Source organism: Pseudomicrostroma glucosiphilum, assembly GCF_003144135.1.
Source record: "Pseudomicrostroma glucosiphilum strain MCA 4718 unplaced genomic scaffold BCV69scaffold_9, whole genome shotgun sequence".
Taxonomy (NCBI): Eukaryota; Fungi; Basidiomycota; class Exobasidiomycetes; order Microstromatales; family Microstromataceae; genus Microstroma; species Microstroma glucosiphilum.
Genome location: NW_020289921.1, coordinates 672335 through 692509, shown reverse-complemented (window position 1 = coordinate 692509; position 20175 = coordinate 672335). Strand labels below are relative to the sequence as shown.

At 56.5% G+C, this 20175-nt stretch overlaps 9 protein-coding genes and 1 non-coding gene across 10 annotated transcripts; 6 read left to right on the top strand and 4 right to left on the bottom strand.

Annotated features, from left to right (window-relative positions):
- Positions 1-76: 76 nt before the first annotated feature.
- Positions 77-2922, top strand: BCV69DRAFT_221199 (WSC-domain-containing protein). Its single transcript, XM_025489821.1, has 2 exons — positions 77-481; positions 577-2922. The coding sequence occupies exons 1-2, from the start codon at positions 206-208 to the stop codon at positions 2605-2607; spliced, it is 2307 nt and encodes a 768-aa protein (XP_025347307.1). The 5' UTR covers positions 77-205; the 3' UTR covers positions 2608-2922.
- BCV69DRAFT_283683 (hypothetical protein) lies at positions 2829-4805 on the bottom strand. The gene is made up of 5 exons (XM_025492796.1): positions 4330-4805; positions 3976-4246; positions 3653-3878; positions 3290-3573; positions 2829-3191 (listed from the first exon to the last, which is right to left on the bottom strand). The coding sequence occupies exons 1-5, from the start codon at positions 4708-4710 to the stop codon at positions 3118-3120; spliced, it is 1236 nt and encodes a 411-aa protein (XP_025347306.1). The 5' UTR covers positions 4711-4805; the 3' UTR covers positions 2829-3117.
- A 110-nt stretch (positions 4806-4915) lies between these two features.
- On the top strand, positions 4916-6414 carry BCV69DRAFT_283682 (hypothetical protein). The gene is made up of 2 exons (XM_025492795.1): positions 4916-5326; positions 5416-6414. The coding sequence occupies exons 1-2, from the start codon at positions 4984-4986 to the stop codon at positions 6267-6269; spliced, it is 1197 nt and encodes a 398-aa protein (XP_025347305.1). The 5' UTR covers positions 4916-4983; the 3' UTR covers positions 6270-6414.
- On the bottom strand, positions 6225-7953 carry BCV69DRAFT_283681 (hypothetical protein). The gene is made up of 5 exons (XM_025492794.1): positions 7646-7953; positions 7038-7570; positions 6730-6949; positions 6344-6616; positions 6225-6277 (listed from the first exon to the last, which is right to left on the bottom strand). The coding sequence occupies exons 1-4, from the start codon at positions 7856-7858 to the stop codon at positions 6377-6379; spliced, it is 1206 nt and encodes a 401-aa protein (XP_025347304.1). The 5' UTR covers positions 7859-7953; the 3' UTR covers positions 6225-6277; positions 6344-6376.
- A 268-nt stretch (positions 7954-8221) lies between these two features.
- Positions 8222-11796, top strand: BCV69DRAFT_313333 (hypothetical protein). The gene is made up of 3 exons (XM_025495023.1): positions 8222-8597; positions 8685-9201; positions 9280-11796. The coding sequence occupies exons 1-3, from the start codon at positions 8331-8333 to the stop codon at positions 11649-11651; spliced, it is 3156 nt and encodes a 1051-aa protein (XP_025347303.1). The 5' UTR covers positions 8222-8330; the 3' UTR covers positions 11652-11796.
- Positions 11697-13284, bottom strand: BCV69DRAFT_283678 (ADK-domain-containing protein). Its single transcript, XM_025492793.1, has 7 exons — positions 12984-13284; positions 12679-12888; positions 12462-12600; positions 12347-12380; positions 12194-12278; positions 11900-12099; positions 11697-11876 (listed from the first exon to the last, which is right to left on the bottom strand). The coding sequence occupies exons 1-7, from the start codon at positions 13200-13202 to the stop codon at positions 11789-11791; spliced, it is 975 nt and encodes a 324-aa protein (XP_025347302.1). The 5' UTR covers positions 13203-13284; the 3' UTR covers positions 11697-11788.
- A 132-nt stretch (positions 13285-13416) lies between these two features.
- On the top strand, positions 13417-13525 carry BCV69DRAFT_t31. Its single transcript has one exon. It is a non-coding gene; the product is annotated as a tRNA-Asp (tRNA).
- A 67-nt stretch (positions 13526-13592) lies between these two features.
- On the bottom strand, positions 13593-15962 carry BCV69DRAFT_283677 (DNase I-like protein). Its single transcript, XM_025492792.1, has one exon. The coding sequence runs from the start codon at positions 15854-15856 to the stop codon at positions 13718-13720; it is 2139 nt and encodes a 712-aa protein (XP_025347301.1). The 5' UTR covers positions 15857-15962; the 3' UTR covers positions 13593-13717.
- Positions 15963-16153: 191 nt separating this feature from the next.
- On the top strand, positions 16154-17858 carry BCV69DRAFT_299881 (WD40 repeat-like protein; the record flags this gene model as incomplete). Its single annotated transcript, XM_025494380.1, has 2 exons — positions 16154-17133; positions 17210-17858. 2 exons carry the CDS (start codon positions 16154-16156, stop codon positions 17856-17858), a joined length of 1629 nt encoding a protein of 542 aa, XP_025347300.1.
- Positions 17859-18830: 972 nt separating this feature from the next.
- BCV69DRAFT_283673 (hypothetical protein) lies at positions 18831-20086 on the top strand. The gene is made up of 2 exons (XM_025492791.1): positions 18831-19281; positions 19371-20086. Exons 1-2 carry the CDS (start codon positions 19194-19196, stop codon positions 19898-19900), a joined length of 618 nt encoding a protein of 205 aa, XP_025347299.1. The 5' UTR covers positions 18831-19193; the 3' UTR covers positions 19901-20086.
- The last annotated feature ends 89 nt before the right edge of the window (positions 20087-20175 follow it).

The window sequence follows — 20175 nt, the reverse complement described above, 5'->3', positions numbered from 1 at the left end:
CGTGGGTCATACAATGTTGAGAGCAATCTGGGGATAGTCTGGTAGAGGCCGACCACCATCTGGTTCTCCTCCAGCCCTTGCGAATCTTCGTCCCTCGCCCAGCACCTCCATCGCCGCCTGCGTATATAGAGAGCGATACCGGAGGACCCAGATCCGCGTTCTCTCCCCTTCATCGGCAAATTTCGCACATTCTCACCTCTCGAACATGGCTCGCGTATCCCTCCTCGCCGTCGTACTGGCCCTCGCTTTGGCCCTAGCGCCCGCCAATGCCTTCTGGATCCTGAGCCACCACCCTCTCGTCTCGGAGCGTCTTGATATGATCGTCAGCCCCGGCGCTCTTTCTGGCCACACTCACACCTTTGTAGGTTCTGCAGCTGTGACAGTCGGTCAGAACAACAGCGACTACTGCACAACAGCCCCCGTCAAGGCAGACTTGAGCAACTACTGGACACCACAGCTTTACTACTACCGGGGTGATTCGGTGAGTGATTTTATACCAGCCTGTGTGGCACATGGCCATGAACAAAATTTGCAGTAGCTCACCTTAGACTGGTCTTCTTGCAATTTTTTCGACAGAACACGTTCGACTCGGTCCCCCTCGGAAGTGTGAATACATACTACCTCAACCGTGGTGGGCCCAAAATGGGAGAGAACTCTTCCCTGCTGCACCCTTTCCCCAAAGGTCTGAAGATGCTCGCCGGTAGTGCCACAGCCTATGATGGCCCCCTTGCCGACTCTACCGCCGCCAAGGCCGTCAGCTTCGTCTGTCTCAACTACACCGAAGGAACTGGCAGCCCACAGACCACGACGCTGCCTTCGGGTCCTTGCCTGGACGGTATGCGCGCTCAGATCATCTTCCCTTCCTGCTGGGACGGTGTCAACCTGGACTCTTCCAACCACCAGTCTCACGTCGCCTACCCCATCAATGGTCAACCAGACACCGGCGACTGCCCCACCACGCACCCAGTCAAGTTCATGACCCTCTTCTACGAATTCATCTACAACACTGGCTCGCTGCAGTCTGTTTCCAATGGAACTAGCAGTAGCGGATTTGTCCTTGCCAACGGCGACGCAGTAGGCTACTCCTTCCACGGTGACTTTGTCAGCGGGTGGGATCAGGAGGTGCTCACCGACGCCATCGACCAGTGCTCTGGCAACTTGTTCGGCGACCTCGATTCATGTGCACCCTTCCTGCCAACTCTTCATTACGAGACTTCTTCACCTAACTCTGACCCCGACGCAGGCTACTGTACAACGACTTCTTCCGTCAACGAAAAGGTCCTCGGTACTGGCTTTGCCAACCTGCCCAACTGTCAGGTGGTCCGCAACGGTCCATTCAAGGGCGCTGGATCGTGCACAAACACAACTCAGGTCGTCCCCACCATCACCGTGGTCTCTAATTCCACTGGACCCACCAACGCCAACTACCAAGGCTGCTACAAGGACCCTACCGGCGGACGAGCCCTCAAGACGAAGCTGACCTCGCTCACTGCTTCGAAGATGACCATTGAGAGCTGTCAAGCGGGATGCACAGCCGCTGGCTACTCTGTTGCTGGTCTGCAATACGCCGATGAGTGCTGGTGCGGAAACTCCTTCACTTACGGAACGACCAAGCTGAAGGATGAATTCTGCAACATGGCCTGTGCTGGCAACTCGACGGAGATCTGTGGTGCGGGCAACACCAACAGTGTCTACTCTACGTCGCCCGTCACCACTCTGTCCCTCCCCGTCATTCCCGCCACTGCCGGTTCAGCAAACTACTGGGGTTGTTACGCAGAAGGTACTGGCTCTCGTCTATTGAAGTCTGCCTCGTACGCCAACTCATCCAACACGCCCACACAGTGTGCCAACTACTGCACGGCCAAGGGATACCCCTTCTCTGGTACCGAGTACTCGAGCGAATGCTACTGTGGAACAAGCGCTATGATGAAGTCGGCCGTCTTGGGATCAGACAGCGGATGCAGCATGCTGTGCTCTGGAAATGCTACTTCTTACTGTGGAGGATCTTCCAGGCTGCAAATCTATTCTGCAATGGTCAACCCGAATGCTACGGTCAGCAACTCGAATACTGTCGCCAGCAACTCCACCAACTCTACGATTGTTTCTTCCACGACGCAGAGTACTTCGAGCTCGTCCACATCGACTCCTCTCAGCTCTTCGACATCCCTGAGCAGCACCTCGACTCCCCTCAGCAGTACCTCGACCTCAAAGACCAGCACCTCGACTTCGACTACGAGTACCTCGACCTCGAAGAACAGCACCTCGACCTCGACGAAGGCCGCCACATCCACAAAGGCTAGCTCGACGACCCTGCTGGTTCTGTCGACGACGACGATTCGCATCACCTCTACTAGCACCGGTCTCGCGACCACCAAGACCACTACAAGGACCACAACGAGCACCATTACCAAGACGACTGTAGTAGCCGCCAATGGTAACGCGGTTGCTCTTCCTACCGCTACCTCTTCCTCCTCTTCGTCGTCGTCTTCGTCGTCGACTAAGAGAACTACATCTTCTACAAAGAAGACTACTTCGTCCTCAAAGAAGACGACGTCGACTAAGAAGCGAGCACGCTCCCTGCCTACGCGTCTCCCCAGCTACTCGTAGATCATCCGCTCGCTCTCTCCAACCATCGAACCTACTCCCTTCCCTTTCTTCTCTTTCTCCCACCACGGACAGTCCTTCCCCCTTCCCCCTCAAAGCTCTCCAATTCAACTGTATCAGTACGCCCAACTCGCTCTTCTTCCTTCTTTAGACTTCTTTAGAGCTCGCCCTCTCCTTTCAATTTGCATTAGACAAGAGGAAGGAGAAGAGGAAATGACACACATACCCACCCTTTTTTATTTGGCCAAAGTACCTTGATTGGAGCGTTTGAAGAGAGTGTGCGTCTTGTTGCTTACTTGGGTGATCTGAAGCGAGGAAGAAGCTCACAGCAGCAGCATCACCCACTCTTCTGCTCTCATCTAGACTCCACTGTGCTCCTCTTCTGCTCTGCTCAGCGAATGTAATAATAAAGAATCGTCTATTTTCATCTTCTCTCTACTAGCTTTCACTCTAGTACAACTCTAGCTCCGCTCCAGTGTGCTCCAGCGCGTCTCGAAGCTCAAAGCTCAAAGCTCAGAGCTCCTCATGAGTATGCGCTCCACCAGTGGTTGCCTTGAGTGCTTTTCTTCCAAAGGCCTTTTCGAGGACTACTCGAGAGGCAGACACAGTAGGAAGATCAAGTGGTTTGGGTGTCAGTCTTGAAGCATTGTGCAAGTGCTCTCTCTCTCTCTCTCCACAAACTCACCCTTGAGCATATCCCCCTCAACCCTCTCCGGCAGCACCAATTCATACTCGACGTACAAGTTCCCCCTTTTCCCCTTTGAACTGCGTATCGGCATCCCCTCTCCCTCTATTGTCCCTACCCATCCAGTTTGAGTGACTCCTGTGCGACTCAAGGTGATGTTCCGTCCATCCATGTGCTGGAAGGAATCTGTGAAGCCTAGCAGGGCGTCGGGGAGGGTGAGGGTCCGGGTGAGGTAGAGGTGGGAAGAACGACGCCTGAAGAGGGAGGGGTGAGAGCGGTCCGAGCTGTAGTGGAATGAGTTGGAGGGGGAGGATGATCAGTGATTGAGCTACATTCGCCGGTACCGTCTCTTCGACTACTCACTTGACTCGAACAATAATATCCCCCGCCTCGATTCCACTATCCACCTCCTCGTCCGCCTCTCCTTCAAAGACGTACACCTCTCCCTCTTCTGTTCCCGGATCAATCTCCACTTCTAGCTCTGCCTTTTCAAGAATGAGCTTCTGACCATTGCACTTGGAACACTTGTGGGTGATTTGGATACCTGTGCCGGAGCAGATGTTGCAGACTGTCTGCATTTGTGTCCGGACTGGCGGAGGTGGGAGGGAGCAGAGGGAAAAGGGAACTCGATCAGACCCTCGCGTTCTAGTGGAGGGTCTCTACGCCTCCCTCGTACGTCCACTCACATCCAGGCATAATCTCCTGTGTCACAATCCTCACTCCCCTACCTTGACATCCTCCACAAGTCCCCATATCCTCTTTACTCCTCGCCCCTGATCCATCGCAAGTATTGCACACCACTTTACGTTCATACTCGAGGTTGAAAGTGTGTCCCAGGTAGATCTGTTGTAGATCCAAAAGGAGGTTGAATTGCTTTGATTGTCCCTTGCGTACTTGTTGATCTTGCCGGCCACCGCCAAAGAAGTTGCGGAAGACGTCAAAGGGGTCGTTGGAGGCCTGGCATAGAAGGAGTGCGAGGCAGAGGTCAGTATTCCATCGATGAGCTCCCCTGTGCCTCGTCTTTTCGATGAGCTACCCACTCCTCCTGCCTTTCCAGCCTGATGTCTTTTGACTCCATCCTCTCCAAATTTGTCATACACTTTTCTCAGCTCCTCGTCACTCAACACCTGGTACGCCTCTGACATCTTTACAAATTCTTCTTCCTTTTCAGGATGCTTGTCAGGGTGAAGACGCTGCGCTAGACGACGGTAGGCCTTCTTGATGGTCTTGGCATCGGCAGAGGGATCTATATCGAGGAGCTTGTAGTAGGAGGGAGAGGAGGCGGCGATGACCAGGGTGGTCAGGGCGAGGAAGAGGGCTAAGAGGAGGAAGAGGAGGGAGGAGTGCAGCCGAGTACGCCGTAGTGGCCGTGAGCGCCTGCTGCTGCTGCTGCCGCCCAATGAGGGCGATAGTAGAAGCATGGCGTGATGAGTACCAACGTCGAAGGTGCCAAGTAAGTCTGCGGCAACGTTCGTCGTCGTCGTCGTCTGTGTCTACGTGGAAGGAATGAATGGAGTGAGTATTGCACAGAAGCACGTCCCTCCTGGTGTGTGTCTTGTGCCTCTGCGCATTCCACACTCCGCCCACTCCCATCGACACTTTACGCGTATCCACGCAGACAGAAGAAGTGAAAGCAGGGGAGACCAACACTTGCACAACACCATTGGTATTGCCGCAGAGTAACCATCACGAGCATGGCTACTACATCTCCCTCTGAGCGACTGGTCATCGCAGGGCCATCCTCACTCCTCCATCCATCCCCATCCACCTCTTCACCAAAGCAGTTCCTCCTCCTCCCGCACCCGCGCACAGCACTCCCAGCCTACTTTCTTCCTTCCGCCGCCTCCTCCTCCTCTACCCCTTCTTCTGCTGAGCCGACTGCCGAAGAGTACGATGAGATCTACGAGCTACAAAGTAGCAAGAGTGACCGGAAAGCCAGGAGCTGGTTCTTGGGCGGCTCAAAGGGCGAGGGGGATGAAGAAGGGGAGAGTGCAGAGACGCGTGGCCTGGCTGGCGAGAAAGGATGGGTGATACAAGGTGAGTAGAGAGCAGAGGAGACACGCTTTCCTAGTGCGGGAGGAGCAAGAAACTCATCGCTTTCTTCTCCTCCTCCTCCTCCCTGGTAGACTTCTCACTACACCTCCTCTCCCGGATAGATTCCGCCTTTCTCCTCCTCCCCATGCTAGACGTGCTCCTCCCTCCGCCCACTCCCAAATCAACCACGGAGCCAGCTCCTACCTCAGCTCCCGCTACCCTCCTAGTCGATAGCGGCTCCTACCTCCCCGCAGAAGACCTCTTCGAGTCAGTCGCAGGGACGATGCACCGTCGTCTTCTCCAGGCACGCAGCAAGCTAGCCGGCAAAGGTGCAGCCGCTGCGCCTACCGGGGTGGACGAGGAGGGCAGCTGGGCGGACATTCCCTCCTTCGGCCAACTCTCCCTAGCTCGCAAAGCCCTCGAGAAGCTTTGCTCTATCCAAAAGGCAGGAGAAGTAGGGACAGACGGCAAAGGAGAGCAATACTTCCGTCCCTCTCCCCAACGCATCGTCTCTTTCCTCCAACGTAAAGTCCTAGCCCTCTCAACTCCAGAAGTGTTCCATTCTCATCCTGCTACGCTTGGAAGGATGTTGGATCGCGCAGTGGATGATCCATTGGTGGCGATTGCTAGGGCCAATGGGACGCTTAATGCTCAAGGGGTTTCAGGAGGAGGAGCAGGAGCAGCAGAGGGGAACGAAAAAGGGGATCTCAAAACGCGTAAGGTGAGGACAGAACTTGCGCTGGACCTCGTGAGGGGGTATGTCCCCACTGGTGGAAGAGTGGAGGAGCTCTTCGAAGTTGTTGTCAAGGGTGGGTTGATGAAGGAGTTGGATGGGGAAGATCATGGTGGGCGGGATGATCGAGAGGCATATCAGGTCAGAGAGGACGAAGAGGATGCAGATGCAGATGCGGAAGATGCATTGAGGGAGCAGGAGGCTGGTCTTTAAACAATTTCCTGTGTACAAGAGGGAATCAATGTCACCACATCCTTCCAATCTGATACGGAGCCAGATGTCCTCACCAACCTATCCAGCCCCTGCCTGGGCCTGGGGCTTCACCGACCATATGTCCCCTTCTTCTCTCCATTCCCCACCACCTCTCCCCTCTTCCCGCTCTCCCTCTCGCGCTTCATCTCCTTGATCACCTCCACCAGCTCTCGCGCAGCAGCAGGATCTGTCTGATGGTGGATCACCACGCGCGGTAGACCTGCCTTGATGGGGGTGGGATGGAGCGCCTTTAGACGGGCGTTTATTGCTGCGTTGCTGAGGCCGATGGGAGAGGGGTCGAGCCAGAGCTGTGGTGGGAGAAGCAAGATGGGGGAGAAGAAGAAGGAGTGAGAAGTCGTTAGCCTAGAGGACCCTGTGCGTGTGTCTGTACATCTCCAACATACCCCACGCTCGCACTCACCATGTTCGTCTCCACCTCCTGCAACATCCCCACACCCAACTCCCGCAACTCTCCTTCCATCCATTTTGCCAATTCATGAGTTCCTTTGAGCTTGTAAAAATGCTCCTCGAGGGCTACACGAGCCGCTGCTACTACAGGACCAGTCTGACGAAGTCCACCACCGAAGAGTTTGCGGAAGTGGGTGGCTTTCCGGATTATAGACTGGGGGCCGATGAGGATACTGCAAGGGAATGGAGGTTGGATAGAGGGAGGGTGAGAGTGAGCTGGGCAATTCAGGAAGATAGTGTCATCTCTTACCCCCTACTCACCTGCCCACGGGCGCTCCAAGCCCTTTGCTGAGACAGAGACTGACGGTATCAAAGGGCTCACAGAGCTCCTCCATAGACATTCCCGTCTGTGCCGCCACATTCCACAGTCTCGCTCCATCCAAGTGCAAGATGATTCCCCTCTCCTTGCATCCCGTTGAGATCTTCAGAATCTCCTCTTGCGGGAAAATGTTCCCTGCCAGAGTATTTTCGAGAGAGACGACCCTTGTAGGTGCAAAGTGGACATCTCCATCATCTTCCACCAAGTTGGGCAGGACATCCTCCTCCCAGCGGAGATACTTGCCATTGCTAGGCGTGAGAGCAATGGAGGTAGCACCAGAGTGGAAGGCTAGCCCGCCTGCTTCGTACTTGTTGACATGACTGCGTACGTCGAGCAGGACGGAGTAGGGCGGTTGCATAAGGTGGGAGCGCAGGGCGAGCTGGTTGGACATGGTGCCGGAGACGACAAAGAGGGAGGCCTCCTTGCCTGTGAGAGCATTGATGGATGCTTGGAAGGATGTAGTCGTCTCGTCTTCCTGGGCGATGCAAGGCAAGAGAGCGCCTGTTGAGATGCGATATGTCGACAGTCTTCAATTGACTCTCCCACTCACCTGATAGACGTCATCGCCCCTACTGGCGAGCTTCATCGCCTCCATCATACTGTCCGTTGGGATAGTCAATGTATCACTACGGAAATCTCGACTGATGCTGAGCAGCTTGGCGTCATTATCGTGTACGTCTCGATGGCCGGACACTTCTGGCAGCTTGAAGCGGGGTGTGCTGGACGCGGGTGTGGGTCCTAGATAAGAGGCAGAGGAAGGCATTGCGGAAGACGAGGATGAGGAGGAAGACGAGGAAGACGAAGCAGCGTATGCTCTGCTGATACTGGACTGGGCTTTGGAGCTGCGGATGGAGATAGTACGGAGGGAATTGCGCAAAGCTGCCATCAGGGCGGGAAGGAGGACGAGGAGGAGGAAGAGGAGGAAGAGCGGCAGCAGCAGCAGCGAGGTGCGAATCTCAGTCCATCGTGCGAAGATGCGAAGAAAGCCGATGACTGACTGAGCGGCGCGTGCACGAACCACTCGACGCTCGCGTGGCCCTTTCCGCCTGGGATGGCTGAGGGAAGACTGAGCGGAGAGCGGCGCGTTTCATTCAAGGGAAGGACGCGCTTGGCTCAGAAGTAAAGGATACAAGGTCATCCTCCTCGTCACACATCCATCAAGATCATCCTCGTCTGCACTCATCTCACCCTCCCTCCTACTCCTCCTCCGACGCCGCGCAGCAGTCGCAAGGGACATGCACCGCAAGCACAAGTCCACAAAGGTACCCAACGTCAAGCTTCGCCCTCGTCCCGCCGCTTCTTCCTCGTCCCTTCGCGATGCCATTGCCGATGACAATGAGTCGTCCTTTAATCAGATCATAGAGGATCGCAATAGGCTTAGAGATGCTGAGTCGGATCATAGAGAGGCGTTTGGACCGGGAGCGGCAGCAGCGGCCGAGGAAGAGGTGGATGGGCCGCTCACTGGTGCCAATTTCTGCTTTACTGGTGTGACAGACGACAAGGTGAGTAGCAGGGGCGCAGGGAAGTTGCGCATCCCTAACATGACGGACTCACTCCACCTACCCCGCTCCACCTCTCTGCGATGGTAGACTGCGTTGGCTCATGCTGCCTACCAACTCGGTGCCAAGGTGGAGGGCAACCTCACAGAGTCCACGACGCACCTCATCGCCCTCAATCCTCTCTCCTTCAAGTACGAATGCGCCCTCTCCCTCGGTCTATACATCCTCCTACCTCAATTCCTCTTCGAATGCATCGACCGCTGGAGAGAAGCCCAGGATCTGAATGTAGACGCTCTGATACGCAAGTACTCCCTCAAGCCCCTTCACAATCTCAAGGTCGGCATCTGCGGCATCGAGGACAGACGGGAGAGGGAGCACATGAAGAGCAGACTCAAGGGACTGGGCGCCACCTTGGTCTACCCTATGCTCATACAGGACGATGTCACCCACCTCGTGTGTGGTACAGCAGACAGAAGATCATCCAGCACGCTCGAGACAGTCTATAATCTCAGGAGGGGCAAAGTGGGTCAGAGTGACGAGAGGAGAGCAGCTGATCAGCTCAAGTGTGTACGAGTGGAGTGGGTGGAGGACTGCGCTTCAGTAGGAGGTGAGTAGAGGTCAGCACGCAAGAATATCAACATCAGCGGGGTGACTAAATCAGCGCCGCCTCTCCTTTCCTCGCTAGGCCGCTTGTCTGAAGAGATCTATGACATCTGGACCCACCGCCAACCACCTTCTCTGGCCGAGAGGGCTCAAGTGCGGACATCAATCCCTGTGCGCAGCTTTGCCGAGTGCAAGAAGCGCTTTCAGAACACCGTTCTCACTCAGCAGCGTATCAACGAACGGCTGCAGAGGGAAGAAGAAGAGCAGAGAAGAGCTAAGCTGGAGGGTCAGTCGAGTAGAGAAGCCTTGCTCAAGAAGTCTCTCGCCAGTGTCGCAGTCTCGAAAGACGCAGACAAGGGCGAAGGTTCCTCTAAGGCTCCGTCGGGAAGCAGTCTGCTCCGAATGGGCAGAGCTGTCGAGGAAGCGAAGCCTCGAGAGCCAGTCAGACCCTCGGAGCAGACTCGAAACGCCAGAGAGCAGGCTACGAATGCTCTAGCTGCCAAAGATCAGTCAATCACATACAACAAGAGCCTTGAAAAAGGCGATGTTGACTTGGACACGCCGCCGACGCTCTCGAGTCTGTTGATACGGCTGGACTTTGCCCCACACGAAGCGGCCAGAAGGACGATCATCCAAGGAGCTCTCCTTGACAATGGGATTGCACAGCGGAACATCCTGACATCTTCTGACCGAAGTCGGCCTGCTCAGTACTGCGTGACCTCTATGTCTGGACCTTCTGTGCAAGAGTGGAGCGGATATGGTACGCCAGTGACTGTGCTCTGGCTCGAGCAGTGCATACACTACGAGCGCATCATCGACCCCTCCGGCTCTTCCTCTCCTGCCTATCTACGACCTGCGAGAACTGAGCTCCCAGTTCCAGGGGCGGAGAATTGTCTTGTCTCCCTCACTGGCTTCCCAGTCGAGGACGAAGAGCCGGAGAGGAGCCAACTGTCGACATGTCTCAAGGAGATGGGCTGCAAGGTCACCGGGCCCTTTTCGAGAAAGAACACCCACTTGCTTTCTGCCCATCCGGGCCGCGTAGACGTGGCTGGGAGCAAAGAACGTAAAGCTTCCGAGTGGGGGATTCCAGTGGTAGGAGTGGACTTTGTCGAGCGGATGTGGACCAGCGGCGTTATCGACCCTCTACCCACTGCTACGCTACCTGCAGCGGTGAGGGACAATACGGTTATGGCCGAGTCGCTCCCGATGGCCGAGACGCAGGAAGGGCGTATGCTCCCTCCTCCATCTGCATCTGCGAAGAGGGCACCCAGCAGCCTCTGTAGGGACATCACGAATCAGACAAGTCGGCCTCGTGACGAGGACGACCTCGAGGTCACTACAGATCAGCAAACGGACAAGACTACTAGTCGAGCCGAAAGCATGGAGACACAGGTAAAGGAGGAGCGGCCAGTCAAGGTCGAAGCAGCTGCCGCTCTGGACAGCCAACCTCAGCCACAAGATCAGGAGAAAGGTACTTCAACACCCAAGCTCGAGCGTCCTCAAGCTCGAGGAGCACCCGCAGCCCCAGCTTCTCCTCAGGAGACCGTTGATACGCAGGCCTCTTCGCTGGCCGGACAGAGCATGTGGGCCACCCGGATGGAAGGCGAGGTGACCGCCTTTCTCGCTGCGCGGAAGAAGGCTGGTGCTGCCACTACCTCCCCAATAGCTCGACAAGGCAGCGGTGCAGCAGACATGAATCGCTCCGTCTCTGGTGCTTCTGGCAGCGAAGAAGTGGGCGCCATAGCTACTCCTAGCGCACCAGGGGCGAAACGCAGGGGCAAGCTCCCGCCAAAGTCAAGACGTTCCGCCTCTGGGACAGCTGCTTCGCCTGCTCCGGGCAGCAGGAGGGGTGGGAGTACTTCGCCGATCAAGGGTAGTGCACACGAAGGGGAAGAAGACGAAGCAGGGGGAGAAGAGGAGCCTGATGCAGCGCAGATCCTCCTTGCTCAGCGAACACTTGCTGCTCTTCAAGCTCAAACCAAGGGACAGGGCGAGTCCTCCACCTCCTCTACGACGGATAGCGCCGGCTCCTTTGCTCACCACCGCCCCCACTACCCTGCATTCGGACCGGGGGACGAGGAGGAGGCGGAAGAGCGCGAGGTAGACGGAAGTATTAAGATTACCTATCGCGACCCGCTTGCGGAGAGGGAGAGGCGCAGGCTGGAGGATCTACTCGAGGGGAAAGGACCGGGCGCTGCTGCTAGTGGAGCAGCAGCGGGAGGGAAGAGGAGACGTGAAGAGACGGCGGATGGCGGGAGTGTGTCTGCACTCGTTGCAGCTGGGGCGGAAGAGTCGGGAGAGCAAGAGGAGAGCAGCGAGATTGTGCTCTTGGGTGGTGGTGGGCCGGGATCAGCGGTGGATATGGGTGTGGGTGTAGCTCCAGGTCGGGTGAAGGAGACGAGCCCGAGTAAGAAGAGGGTCATGGCGAGGAAACAGCCTGGGATGGGTAGGTAAGAGGTAGCGGGCAGGGCAAGGCAGAGAAGACAAGTCTTGCGGAAAGAGCACGTTGCTTTTTGTATTGCTATTCCAGATCCCAGAACCAGATCCAAGCGTCGGCTGGGCCGCAGGCCTCCTTAATGTGACATTGTATACTATCCCCAAGCCTCCCATGCCTTCCCCGCTCTGCACCTCATACACCCTCCTTCTTCAACCCCATTCCAGCCTCTGCGCTCCCTCTTCCTTCCCCCAACCCAAATCTCCACCGCATCACACCCTTTAACAGCGGCCAAATTGCCTTTGACGTCTCCCCCTTTAGACTGACATATACGCGCTCATCGTCTCGCGGCTGGGGCGCTTGACTCAGTGCGAGGGAGAGGGGTGGACAGGAAGAGTGGGAAGCATAGTGGGCGATCATGGGGCCGGTTTGACGGTGGAAGGAGGTGAGGCGGGAGGTGAATGTTTTCTGCAGGGAAGGGGTGGGAAGGAAGGGAGAGGGTGGGGGGGGGGAGTCAGGGGGGGCCCGTAGGGGCAATAGATTCGTGCGTAGCGAGTCTCACCTCGTTATCGTCGGGACGTTGTACGAGGGGCTCGCCAGTCTCGTCGTCTTTGCCGGCTACTTTGGGAGGATTATATTGCGAGTTGCTGTTCGGCGGGAACGTTTCAAGGTTAGTGAAGCTGTTGAATGAGGTGCAACAAAGGTTTTAACTCACTACACTCTGCCAGACGGGGGGTGCACCCAGCGATCTGTCCGGGCGAGAAGGGTACAGCGTTAAGCCTGCTGAACTGCGCAAAGCGCTGGTCGTCCGGTCTACACTCCAGGCTCACCCAATATCCGCTTCAGGATGACCTCTTCTGGCACGTCCAGGTTGACGACGAGATTCAGTGGACGTCCTTGCCGCTGCAGCGCTTCGTCCAACAGGCGAGCCTGCCCTGTCGTACGGGGGAAGCCATCTAGCAGCCAGCTCTGTAGGTAGAGAGCATGTTGATATTAACTGCTAATCCGTCTCGGATACATACCTCCCCCCTTGTCTGGCCGACTCACCTCAGCCCCCTTCTCCTCGACCTCCTTGCCCACCATCTGCATCATCGTCTCATCGTCCATCAAATCGCCGCGCTTGATGATCCCATCGGCCTTCTTCCCCAGCTCGGTACCCCTCTCTATGTGCTGGCGGAGCAGGTCTCCGGCTGAAATGCTGGAGAGCTCTGGATAAGTCGAGTGAAGCAGGGAGGAGAGAGTGCCTTTGCCGGAGCCCTACGAGAGAGAACGCAGCATAAAGCAAGTCAGGGCGGAGAGAGTCAGTATGCTCCTAGCTCTTCCGGTGCGAGGCCACCAACGGTGAGACTCACCGGACATCCCACAAGGAGCATCCGTACCTGCGTCGGTCGAGCTTCCGCCGATGCAGCAGAGACTGTCTCCTGTCCATGTCCCGAATCTACCACAGCAGCAAGAGCGCACCGCCGCGAAGAGGACAGGTTGCGGCGCCAGGCTGTCTGTGTGAGCCGAGGAGCAGGGCGCAAGAGGGGGACGAGACGAGCAGCGGCGGAGGAACACGATGCTACTGCCATGGTGCTCGTAGAGTGTTAGGGGAACAATGAGTGGAGGAGTTGGGAAGTGGGGAGCACGGCAGCAGCGGACGGACCCAGGCCGACAAGATCAAGTGTCGGAAGGGGGACCGACGCCCGAAATCTGAGATGCGGGGTAGTAGCCTCGGCTCTCTCGGCGTGCGGCGCTCGGCCGGCGAGTATATATTTTGTTGCTCACCGCGTGCTCTTCATCGAATTCTGTGTGGTTTAATGGTTAGGACGTGCGCTTGTCATTCAACAAGCCCTCGGTTTCCGAGGATCCTTCCTGACTGCGCGAGCTCGGGGTTCAATTCCCCGCACGGAAGTTCACTTTTTGCTTCTTTCTCGGACGCGTTCTTTTCTTGCCTCATCTGGTCATCGAGGCCTTTTGCCAAAGCTGTAATTTGCTCGATTGATGACAAGGCGCTGAGAGAGGGAGAATGTGATGCATTGTTGTACAGATGTGTGGGACGTGTTGCTGATATGCGAGCGCTGCAAAATTGATCAAGCTCCTCTTCTCAGGCGAGCTTCCCCTTCTTCCTCTCCCTCTCTTGCGCAGCGAGCTCTAGTGCCTCACTCGCTCCACTCTCCCGCTTCCCCGCCCCCTTCCTCTTGCGATGCTCCGCCTCCCAATCGCTATTCCAGACAAAGTAACCACACCTATACTCCCTTCCCGGCTCGCCTTCAGCTTTCCTCTCGCTCCACTTCTTTTCGTATCCAGGTCCAACAGGACGAGAGCACAGCCAAAATTTCCTACCAAAGTTGTTCTTTGCATCCCGCTTGTTGACAGTGTACGATGTGGCTTCTTCCTTGTGCACTTGACAGCGTGGGGGTGGAGGAGCGGAAAAGAGGGACGACCAGGAGGAGGAGGAGCCGCTGCCGATTTTGCTCGTCGAGGGCGAGCCAGAAGGACGCAACAGATGTGTTGATGTGGTGGCTGGGGCGTCTGGATCTGGAAGAGAGTAGAGGTAGGCCCAGTCGACCTCCTCTTCTTGGATTTGACCTTTGCCGTCCGACTTGACCGGAGACGGGGTGGTCTGAGATTGCTCAGCGTTGACAGTCGCCTCTGAACTATTAGCTGTGGGAGCAGAGCCAGATGCTGGCGTACCGTCGACTGCTTCAGCCGCCGGCGGAGAGACTCGTGCTGGAGCCGATGGAGCTACAAAGAAACTCCCCAATTTCAGCTGCTTGGGCTTCTTGGTTGACGATGCAGTGTCTACTTCGCTCTTGCCTTGCTTGACGCCATTCTTCTTGGTACCCACAGTCGTTGTGGCCTTTGAGAGGTTGGTCTTGGCGTTGGACTTCAGTAGCGATGGCGGACGGCCAGGAGTTGACGAGCTGACCGTCGATCCCTGCGCTGTAGGCAGCTCTGAGGCTTCTAGAGATTCCGATTCCTTTGTAGAGAGAGGCGTCGGGTTCAAGTCACCACTGCTGGCCTGAGACTTCACAGGTGAAGCGCTGACGTCCCTTGAGGCCGCACCAGGCCGAGGGGGAGGCTGATAGATGGCAGCTGAGGAACCGCTTCGCTTGACCGGCGATGCAGAGCCTTCCTGACTGAGACTCCCCGTCTTGGTTGCTCCGCCGGCGAAGAAGCTCTTTAGATCTCTCCGGTTCAGCTCTTCCCACCTCGAGGTAGCTAGGGCAGGAGAGCTGGCAGCGTTGCTGAGCAGATCCTTGAAGCGAACCAGCTTCCCATCGATTTCTCTCTCATCATAGAAGTCCACGTAGGCTGGACAGTGATCACTGCCTGGTACTTCTTGCTGTATGTCCGCTCCTTTCACCCAGTCCCTCAAGCCCGGACTGACGAGGGTGTAGTCTATCCGCGTACCATAGTTGGCTGGCCTGGCGTTGATGAGCTGACTCCAGCAGGTGTACATGCCCAGACGCTCTGGGAAGATGTCCCTCTGCACGTCATGGAAGGGTCCGATGGGGTGACAAAACGAATTGAGCCAGGTCCGAGTCTTGCTGGACAGGTAGTACTCTGCTCGAGCTACAGAGTGAACAGCGGGGTCAGATGCATCGCAATGGTCTATTGGCTGTCGGGCAATGTTGATGTCTCCGACGATGATGACTTCCCTGCCTTGCTCGAGAAGCTTGCGAGACCGCTCATTGAGAGCAGCATAGAAAGCTTCTCTGAAATCTGCGCGAGACTCGTTGCCTCCGACTGGGCAGTACAAATTGAATAGGACGAAGAGGCCGAAGTCAACCACTACTCCACGTCCTTCCTCGTCTAGCCGATGGAAGATGGTTGCGTCCTCGGGGTGATCTTCGAGCGAATCTTGGAGAGTGGCAGGAAAGCCGCCAATGGGCGTTGCAGTCGTATAAGACGAGACGGTAGCTGGCGTGATGCCTTTCCGTCCAGTCACGCCCAGCTCCGCCTTCTCTGGATGTCCGGTCACCTCCTTCTTCCAATAGACGACTGTCCCACTGTAGCCTCTACTGGGGTGGAAATCCCATACAGAATCCCACTTGCCATCTTCTGGAAGCAGCATCGTGCGCTCCTCGAGCGCCTGCTTGCGCGTCAGCTTTGTCTCCTGTAAGCAGATGACATCTGCCTGGAGGTAGGCCAGGATGCGAGGCCATGTGGAGAGGCCGTGAAAGGGCTGGTAGGTCTTGATTTTGCGCCAGCCATTGACGTTCCACGTCAGGATGCGCATCGCGGCTGCAGCGCGGCGCGGAGCAGAAGGGAGGTGAGACCTCCTACAACGGAGTGTCTGCCCAAGGTGAGGAGTCCTCTAGCGCGAGGATGATGGTGCTGATGGGAGTACAGTCAGCAGGCGGTAGTGGCGGGGCGTGCGTGGGGGTGGCTGATCCGCTCTTCCGCTGATCCGCTCTTTCCGTTGGTGCGTCGGAGATGGAAACCGAAATTTGCCTCTTGGCCGGTGAGAAGCATTGAGCATTGACGGAGGGACGAACAGACAGACATCGTAACCATCGTACAAGTCCCCTCAGCAATGACGTCGACGTCATCCTCGTCAGCATCCTTGGTGCTGCCGCAGCCATCGATACTGCTCTCGACGAGCGGCAGCAGCTCTTCGCCTGGCTACCTCGCCCTCGTTTCTCTCTCCAACCCCTCCGTTACCTCCCCCCTACTCTCCTTTAAGCCCTACGTCTCTTCATCTCCACACGCAATCTCGATCGTTCCGCCGTCGGCTGCCACCAACACTGAAGGATTGCTTGCCACGCTCGAGGAAAGCAAGAACCTGCTTCACGTTCACTCCATTCCTCTCGTGCAAGGTGTCACCCCAGTCACCACCAGGTTCATCCCACCGCAACGTCTTTCCTGCCTCTCCCTCTCGCCGGACGGGTCGCTGCTCTGCGCTGGAGCTGCTGATGGTCATGCTTATCTATGGGAGGTAGCTTCGGGACGCTTGCTAGCCTCATGGGAGCCTCACTTTCGCAATGTGACTGTAGTGATCTGGGACGCTAGGGGTGACGTGGTAGCCACAGGTGGAGAGGACGGTCGCGTGTGCGTATGGTCTGTGAGCGGGCTCGTACACCCTTCTGCGGGTACTTCGAATGGCTCTGCAAGCACTCCATCGCCGTACGCGACTTTCTCGACGCATCTGCTACCCATTACCTCCCTTGCATTCTCGCCCGCCTCGGGAGTGTTCCCTGCAAAATTGCGTCTCTGGTCCGCTAGCAGGGATGGAACTGTCAAACTCTGGGACCTTCGCACACGCTCCCTGCTTACCAACTTCGAAGTCGGAGGAGGAAATGGAAACGGAGAGGTGACATGCTTGACTGCCGACCCTACTGGACGCTTTTGCTTCGTGGGGACCAGCAGCGGTAGACTCGAGAGGATCGATCTATATCGTAGGATAGGCGGAGCAGACTCCGGAGGATTTGAAGCCAGGGGAGGCGGCGGCATGGAAGACGTGGAGAAGGTAGGAGAAGAGAATGACGGGCGTGGCAAAACCGGCATACAGCTCAGGTGAGAAGAGGACAGCCTCGCAATTGATGTAAAGGATGCACTCTGACCGCTCCTACTTCTATCACCGTACGCGCAGCTCGCCCGCCAGCTCGCTAGCCCTCCTTCCCTCCTCCTCGCACCTACTCATCGGCACATCAACCCCTCCTGCACTGCAAATTCTCGATGTGCGGTCCCTGCAAATCATTCGCACCACAGCTCTATCAGAGACGGCCAGCTCTACGGCCAGCGTGCCCAATCTCATCCCTTTCTACCGGCCGACTGCTGGTGATGCAAGAGGCAGCAAGGCAGCCGCCAAGAGGAGAGTGGTTGCAGAGCAGTTAGAGAGAGCAGTCAAGCGTGGACAGGACGCAGAAGAAGACGAAGACGAGGTTTACTGGAGCGAAGTGCCGGCCGGAGACGCTGAGGAGGCGAGTCCTGCATTGAGGCACCAAGCAGTCGAGTGCGCTGCTGAAGCTGACGACTACTTGCCATTCCCACAGCTCGAATACTTGACACCGCCCGCCCTGCTCCGGCCGCAAGGAGTTACAAGTACGGAGGTATCGCAGACTTCCTCCAGCGCAACAACGTCAATCCCATCACAGTCACAGTCCAGCGCAGCAATGCACGACTTGCAGACCCAGGTGGACTCGCTCAAGTCAAAGTTGGCGCAGGCAGAGAAGTGGAACAAGGACATGTGGGCGGCCGTTGTGGCAAAGGGACTCAACGGGAACGCCGAAAAGGCCTAGTGTACTATCACATTGCAATCTGACCAATCCTCGCAGGTCTCTGGTAGAGCCCGTTCAGGTGTCCAGGCACTTGAACTTACACTTCCTGACTGCGAAATTCTTTGCAACGCCTTTTACAATCTTTGCCGAATTCTTGATATGCATCGCCGCCTTCTTCAGTCCAGCTCCAGGCAGCTGATCGTCCAAATCGACCAGGCGGGAGTACTCTCCGCGATGGATCCGAGCGCTGTGGGAGCGGTAGAGGCCCTGGTGCAATTTGCTCATGCGCGTAGTGCTGGAAGGGGTGGTTGAGAAGAGATCGGAGCTGAGACCATCTCCTGGCCCTAAAGGTGGAGCGAGGCGGGTTGGCTGAGCTTGGGCGGTGGGATGCGTGGCGACGAGGAGGCAGAGACAGAGCGCAATACTCGAGGCGAAGGAGAGTTTCATGACTGCTCAAAGGGACAACGAGACCAGCTCGAAGACGTCAAGGAGTGTGGCGAAGTGAGCAGGGGAGCCAATTTGGGGAACACTCTGCTGAAGAAGCGAACGTAGATGGGAAGCTGCTCTCCCGCCTTTAATCACGTCCCAACACAGATGTCGACGCAAGCACAATATGTTCGAAAGAGGACCGTACCGGTTACTCGTCGACTTCGGTGCTGTGTCTTTGCCAGCAATGCCGCTGAAACGGACAGAATCGGGCGTGATAACAATTGCTCTGCGGCTTGTCAAACCTGCCGCTAGATTGTTCCAACGATCTTCGGAAGCGGCAGACTTAGGCAGGCGTACAGCAGCGTCTGCTCAATCTCCGCAACGTTTGCTGCGAGCAAAGGTAGATTGCCGATTGCCGATTGTCCTATTGCTCTCGAGTCTACTGTATCCGAAGCGCCACCCGCCTGCTATCTAACGTGACCGTTCCCGCCATCGAATGCCGCAAGACATTCTATCTGCTGAGCGCCTGCCTGCTGCCCTGACGTGGACGCGATTGCCATTCGACGTGAACCTTTCGTTTGCCTGATCCGTCAAATCGACTCGCTGCATCATGACAACCCTTTCGATGTGGACACACCTCTAGATCGCAACGGAGGCGGACACACATGCAAATTGATGATGACGTGATGGTCACCCGGTGGGGACCCGACTGCTCACCTGATGTGAATTCAATGGCGTTTATCATCAATCCCACTGGCTGCTTGCTGAGTAATGCTAGCTGAGGCGGGCCTGCTGGGCGGCGAGCTCATCTGTCTGCCAGCTGGCGTCCCTCATCCATGCTGCGAAGACGCTTGCTGCCAGATGTGAATTCGTCTGCCGCCATATAAGAATTCAAGGGCTCCCTGACGAGAGGACGTTTGCTATCTGATGAGGCGCCACCCGCTACTTGGTGGGGACCCTAGCGGACCTCGACTCGACGGATTACGAAGAGAATCTTGCGAACTCGCCACGCAAGCTAGGTGACCAGAAGCACGTCGACAGTTGTTATAAGAAGGTAATATTTATCCCTTCCGATCTCAGCCCCCTACATCACTCGAAACTCACCGTCTGCTGACAAGTTGCCAGCTGGCAGCATCGAGCTTGCATCGACGCCCCATCAATTGGCCTTACTCATCATCCGTCACTTCACTTTGCTTCTTCGCGCCTTCAAGGACATAATCATGAAGCTTCAAGTCCTTCATTTCATAGCTATGCTGCTGGCAGCCGCTATCTTCTCCTCTTCTTCTGCTTCTGCGCTTCCCCTACCCAGCGAGGACAGTAGCAGTAATGACGAGGCAGACTTCCCCTTTCGACCTCACAGGATCAAATACTGCTTTCACGGAGACAATACTCTATGCGGGCACGACTGCTTCCAAGAGCACTACGTAGCTAAAGAGCAGTACCTGCGCCATTCTGGGAGCCTAAAAGGTCCGATGCCTCCGGCAAGCCCCAGCCATTGCGAGAATTCTGCCGGGAGTCAGTCTGGTTGGAGCAAGTTCCGTAAGAAAGTAAAAAAGGGCACCCAGGCGGTGGCGAAGGCGATGAAGAATGTGCGCGGGTCTAGTAGAGTTCATCCGCAACCAAGACGTCGCTAGCCACTGCTGCTGGCTCAGGCGAAGAGTGTTGCGGGGGTGTGGTAAGGCGAGAGCCAACGACGGACAGCTCTGCAGCACAGAGCCAGCCTACCCTTGTCGTCAGCGATCATGGAGATTTCATCAACAATGGCGACGCGTCACGATCAGACTCTCCCTCGTCTGCGCCTTATATCTGAAATGAGTCCTTGATGAATCCTCTGTCGGCTAGATCGCACGGTACGTCGTTGAGCTCTGGCAAAGTCAGCCAGCCACACGCGGGAAAGTTCAGAGCTCAA

Bases quoted from the DNA above. Each gene is read 5' to 3' on its own strand.
- BCV69DRAFT_283681 (XM_025492794.1), bottom strand. From the start codon at position 7,858: ATGCCTTCCTCTGCCTCTTATCTAGGACCCACACCCGCGTCCAGCACA. The intron at 6,950-7,037 runs GTGAGTAGGGGG...ATTCCCTTGCAG, and splicing joins CTTGGAGCGCCCGTGGGCAG to TATCCTCATCGGCCCCCAGT. The intron at 6,617-6,729 runs GTGAGTGCGAGC...CTCCCACCACAG, and splicing joins AGGAGGTGGAGACGAACATG to CTCTGGCTCGACCCCTCTCC.
- BCV69DRAFT_283682 (XM_025492795.1), top strand. From the start codon at position 4,984: ATGGCTACTACATCTCCCTCTGAGCGACTGGTCATCGCAGGGCCATCC. The intron at 5,327-5,415 runs GTGAGTAGAGAG...CCTCCCTGGTAG, and splicing joins GAAAGGATGGGTGATACAAG to ACTTCTCACTACACCTCCTC.
- BCV69DRAFT_313333 (XM_025495023.1), top strand. From the start codon at position 8,331: ATGCACCGCAAGCACAAGTCCACAAAGGTACCCAACGTCAAGCTTCGC. The intron at 8,598-8,684 runs GTGAGTAGCAGG...CTGCGATGGTAG, and splicing joins CTGGTGTGACAGACGACAAG to ACTGCGTTGGCTCATGCTGC. The intron at 9,202-9,279 runs GTGAGTAGAGGT...TTTCCTCGCTAG, and splicing joins GGACTGCGCTTCAGTAGGAG to GCCGCTTGTCTGAAGAGATC.
- BCV69DRAFT_283673 (XM_025492791.1), top strand. From the start codon at position 19,194: ATGAGGCGCCACCCGCTACTTGGTGGGGACCCTAGCGGACCTCGACTC. The intron at 19,282-19,370 runs CTAGGTGACCAG...CTCGAAACTCAC, and splicing joins TTGCGAACTCGCCACGCAAG to CGTCTGCTGACAAGTTGCCA.
- BCV69DRAFT_283677 (XM_025492792.1), bottom strand. From the start codon at position 15,856: ATGCGCATCCTGACGTGGAACGTCAATGGCTGGCGCAAAATCAAGACC.
- BCV69DRAFT_283678 (XM_025492793.1), bottom strand. From the start codon at position 13,202: ATGGCAGTAGCATCGTGTTCCTCCGCCGCTGCTCGTCTCGTCCCCCTC. The intron at 12,381-12,461 runs GTGAGCCTGGAG...TCGCCCGGACAG, and splicing joins CATCCTGAAGCGGATATTGG to ATCGCTGGGTGCACCCCCCG. The intron at 12,100-12,193 runs GTGAGACTCGCT...CCTTCCCTGCAG, and splicing joins AACGTCCCGACGATAACGAG to AAAACATTCACCTCCCGCCT.
- BCV69DRAFT_283683 (XM_025492796.1), bottom strand. From the start codon at position 4,710: ATGCTTCTACTATCGCCCTCATTGGGCGGCAGCAGCAGCAGCAGGCGC. The intron at 4,247-4,329 runs GTGGGTAGCTCA...CTTCTATGCCAG, and splicing joins AGGCTGGAAAGGCAGGAGGA to GCCTCCAACGACCCCTTTGA. The intron at 3,574-3,652 runs GTGAGTAGTCGA...ATTCCACTACAG, and splicing joins GATATTATTGTTCGAGTCAA to CTCGGACCGCTCTCACCCCT.
- BCV69DRAFT_221199 (XM_025489821.1), top strand. From the start codon at position 206: ATGGCTCGCGTATCCCTCCTCGCCGTCGTACTGGCCCTCGCTTTGGCC. The intron at 482-576 runs GTGAGTGATTTT...TTTTTTCGACAG, and splicing joins ACTACTACCGGGGTGATTCG to AACACGTTCGACTCGGTCCC.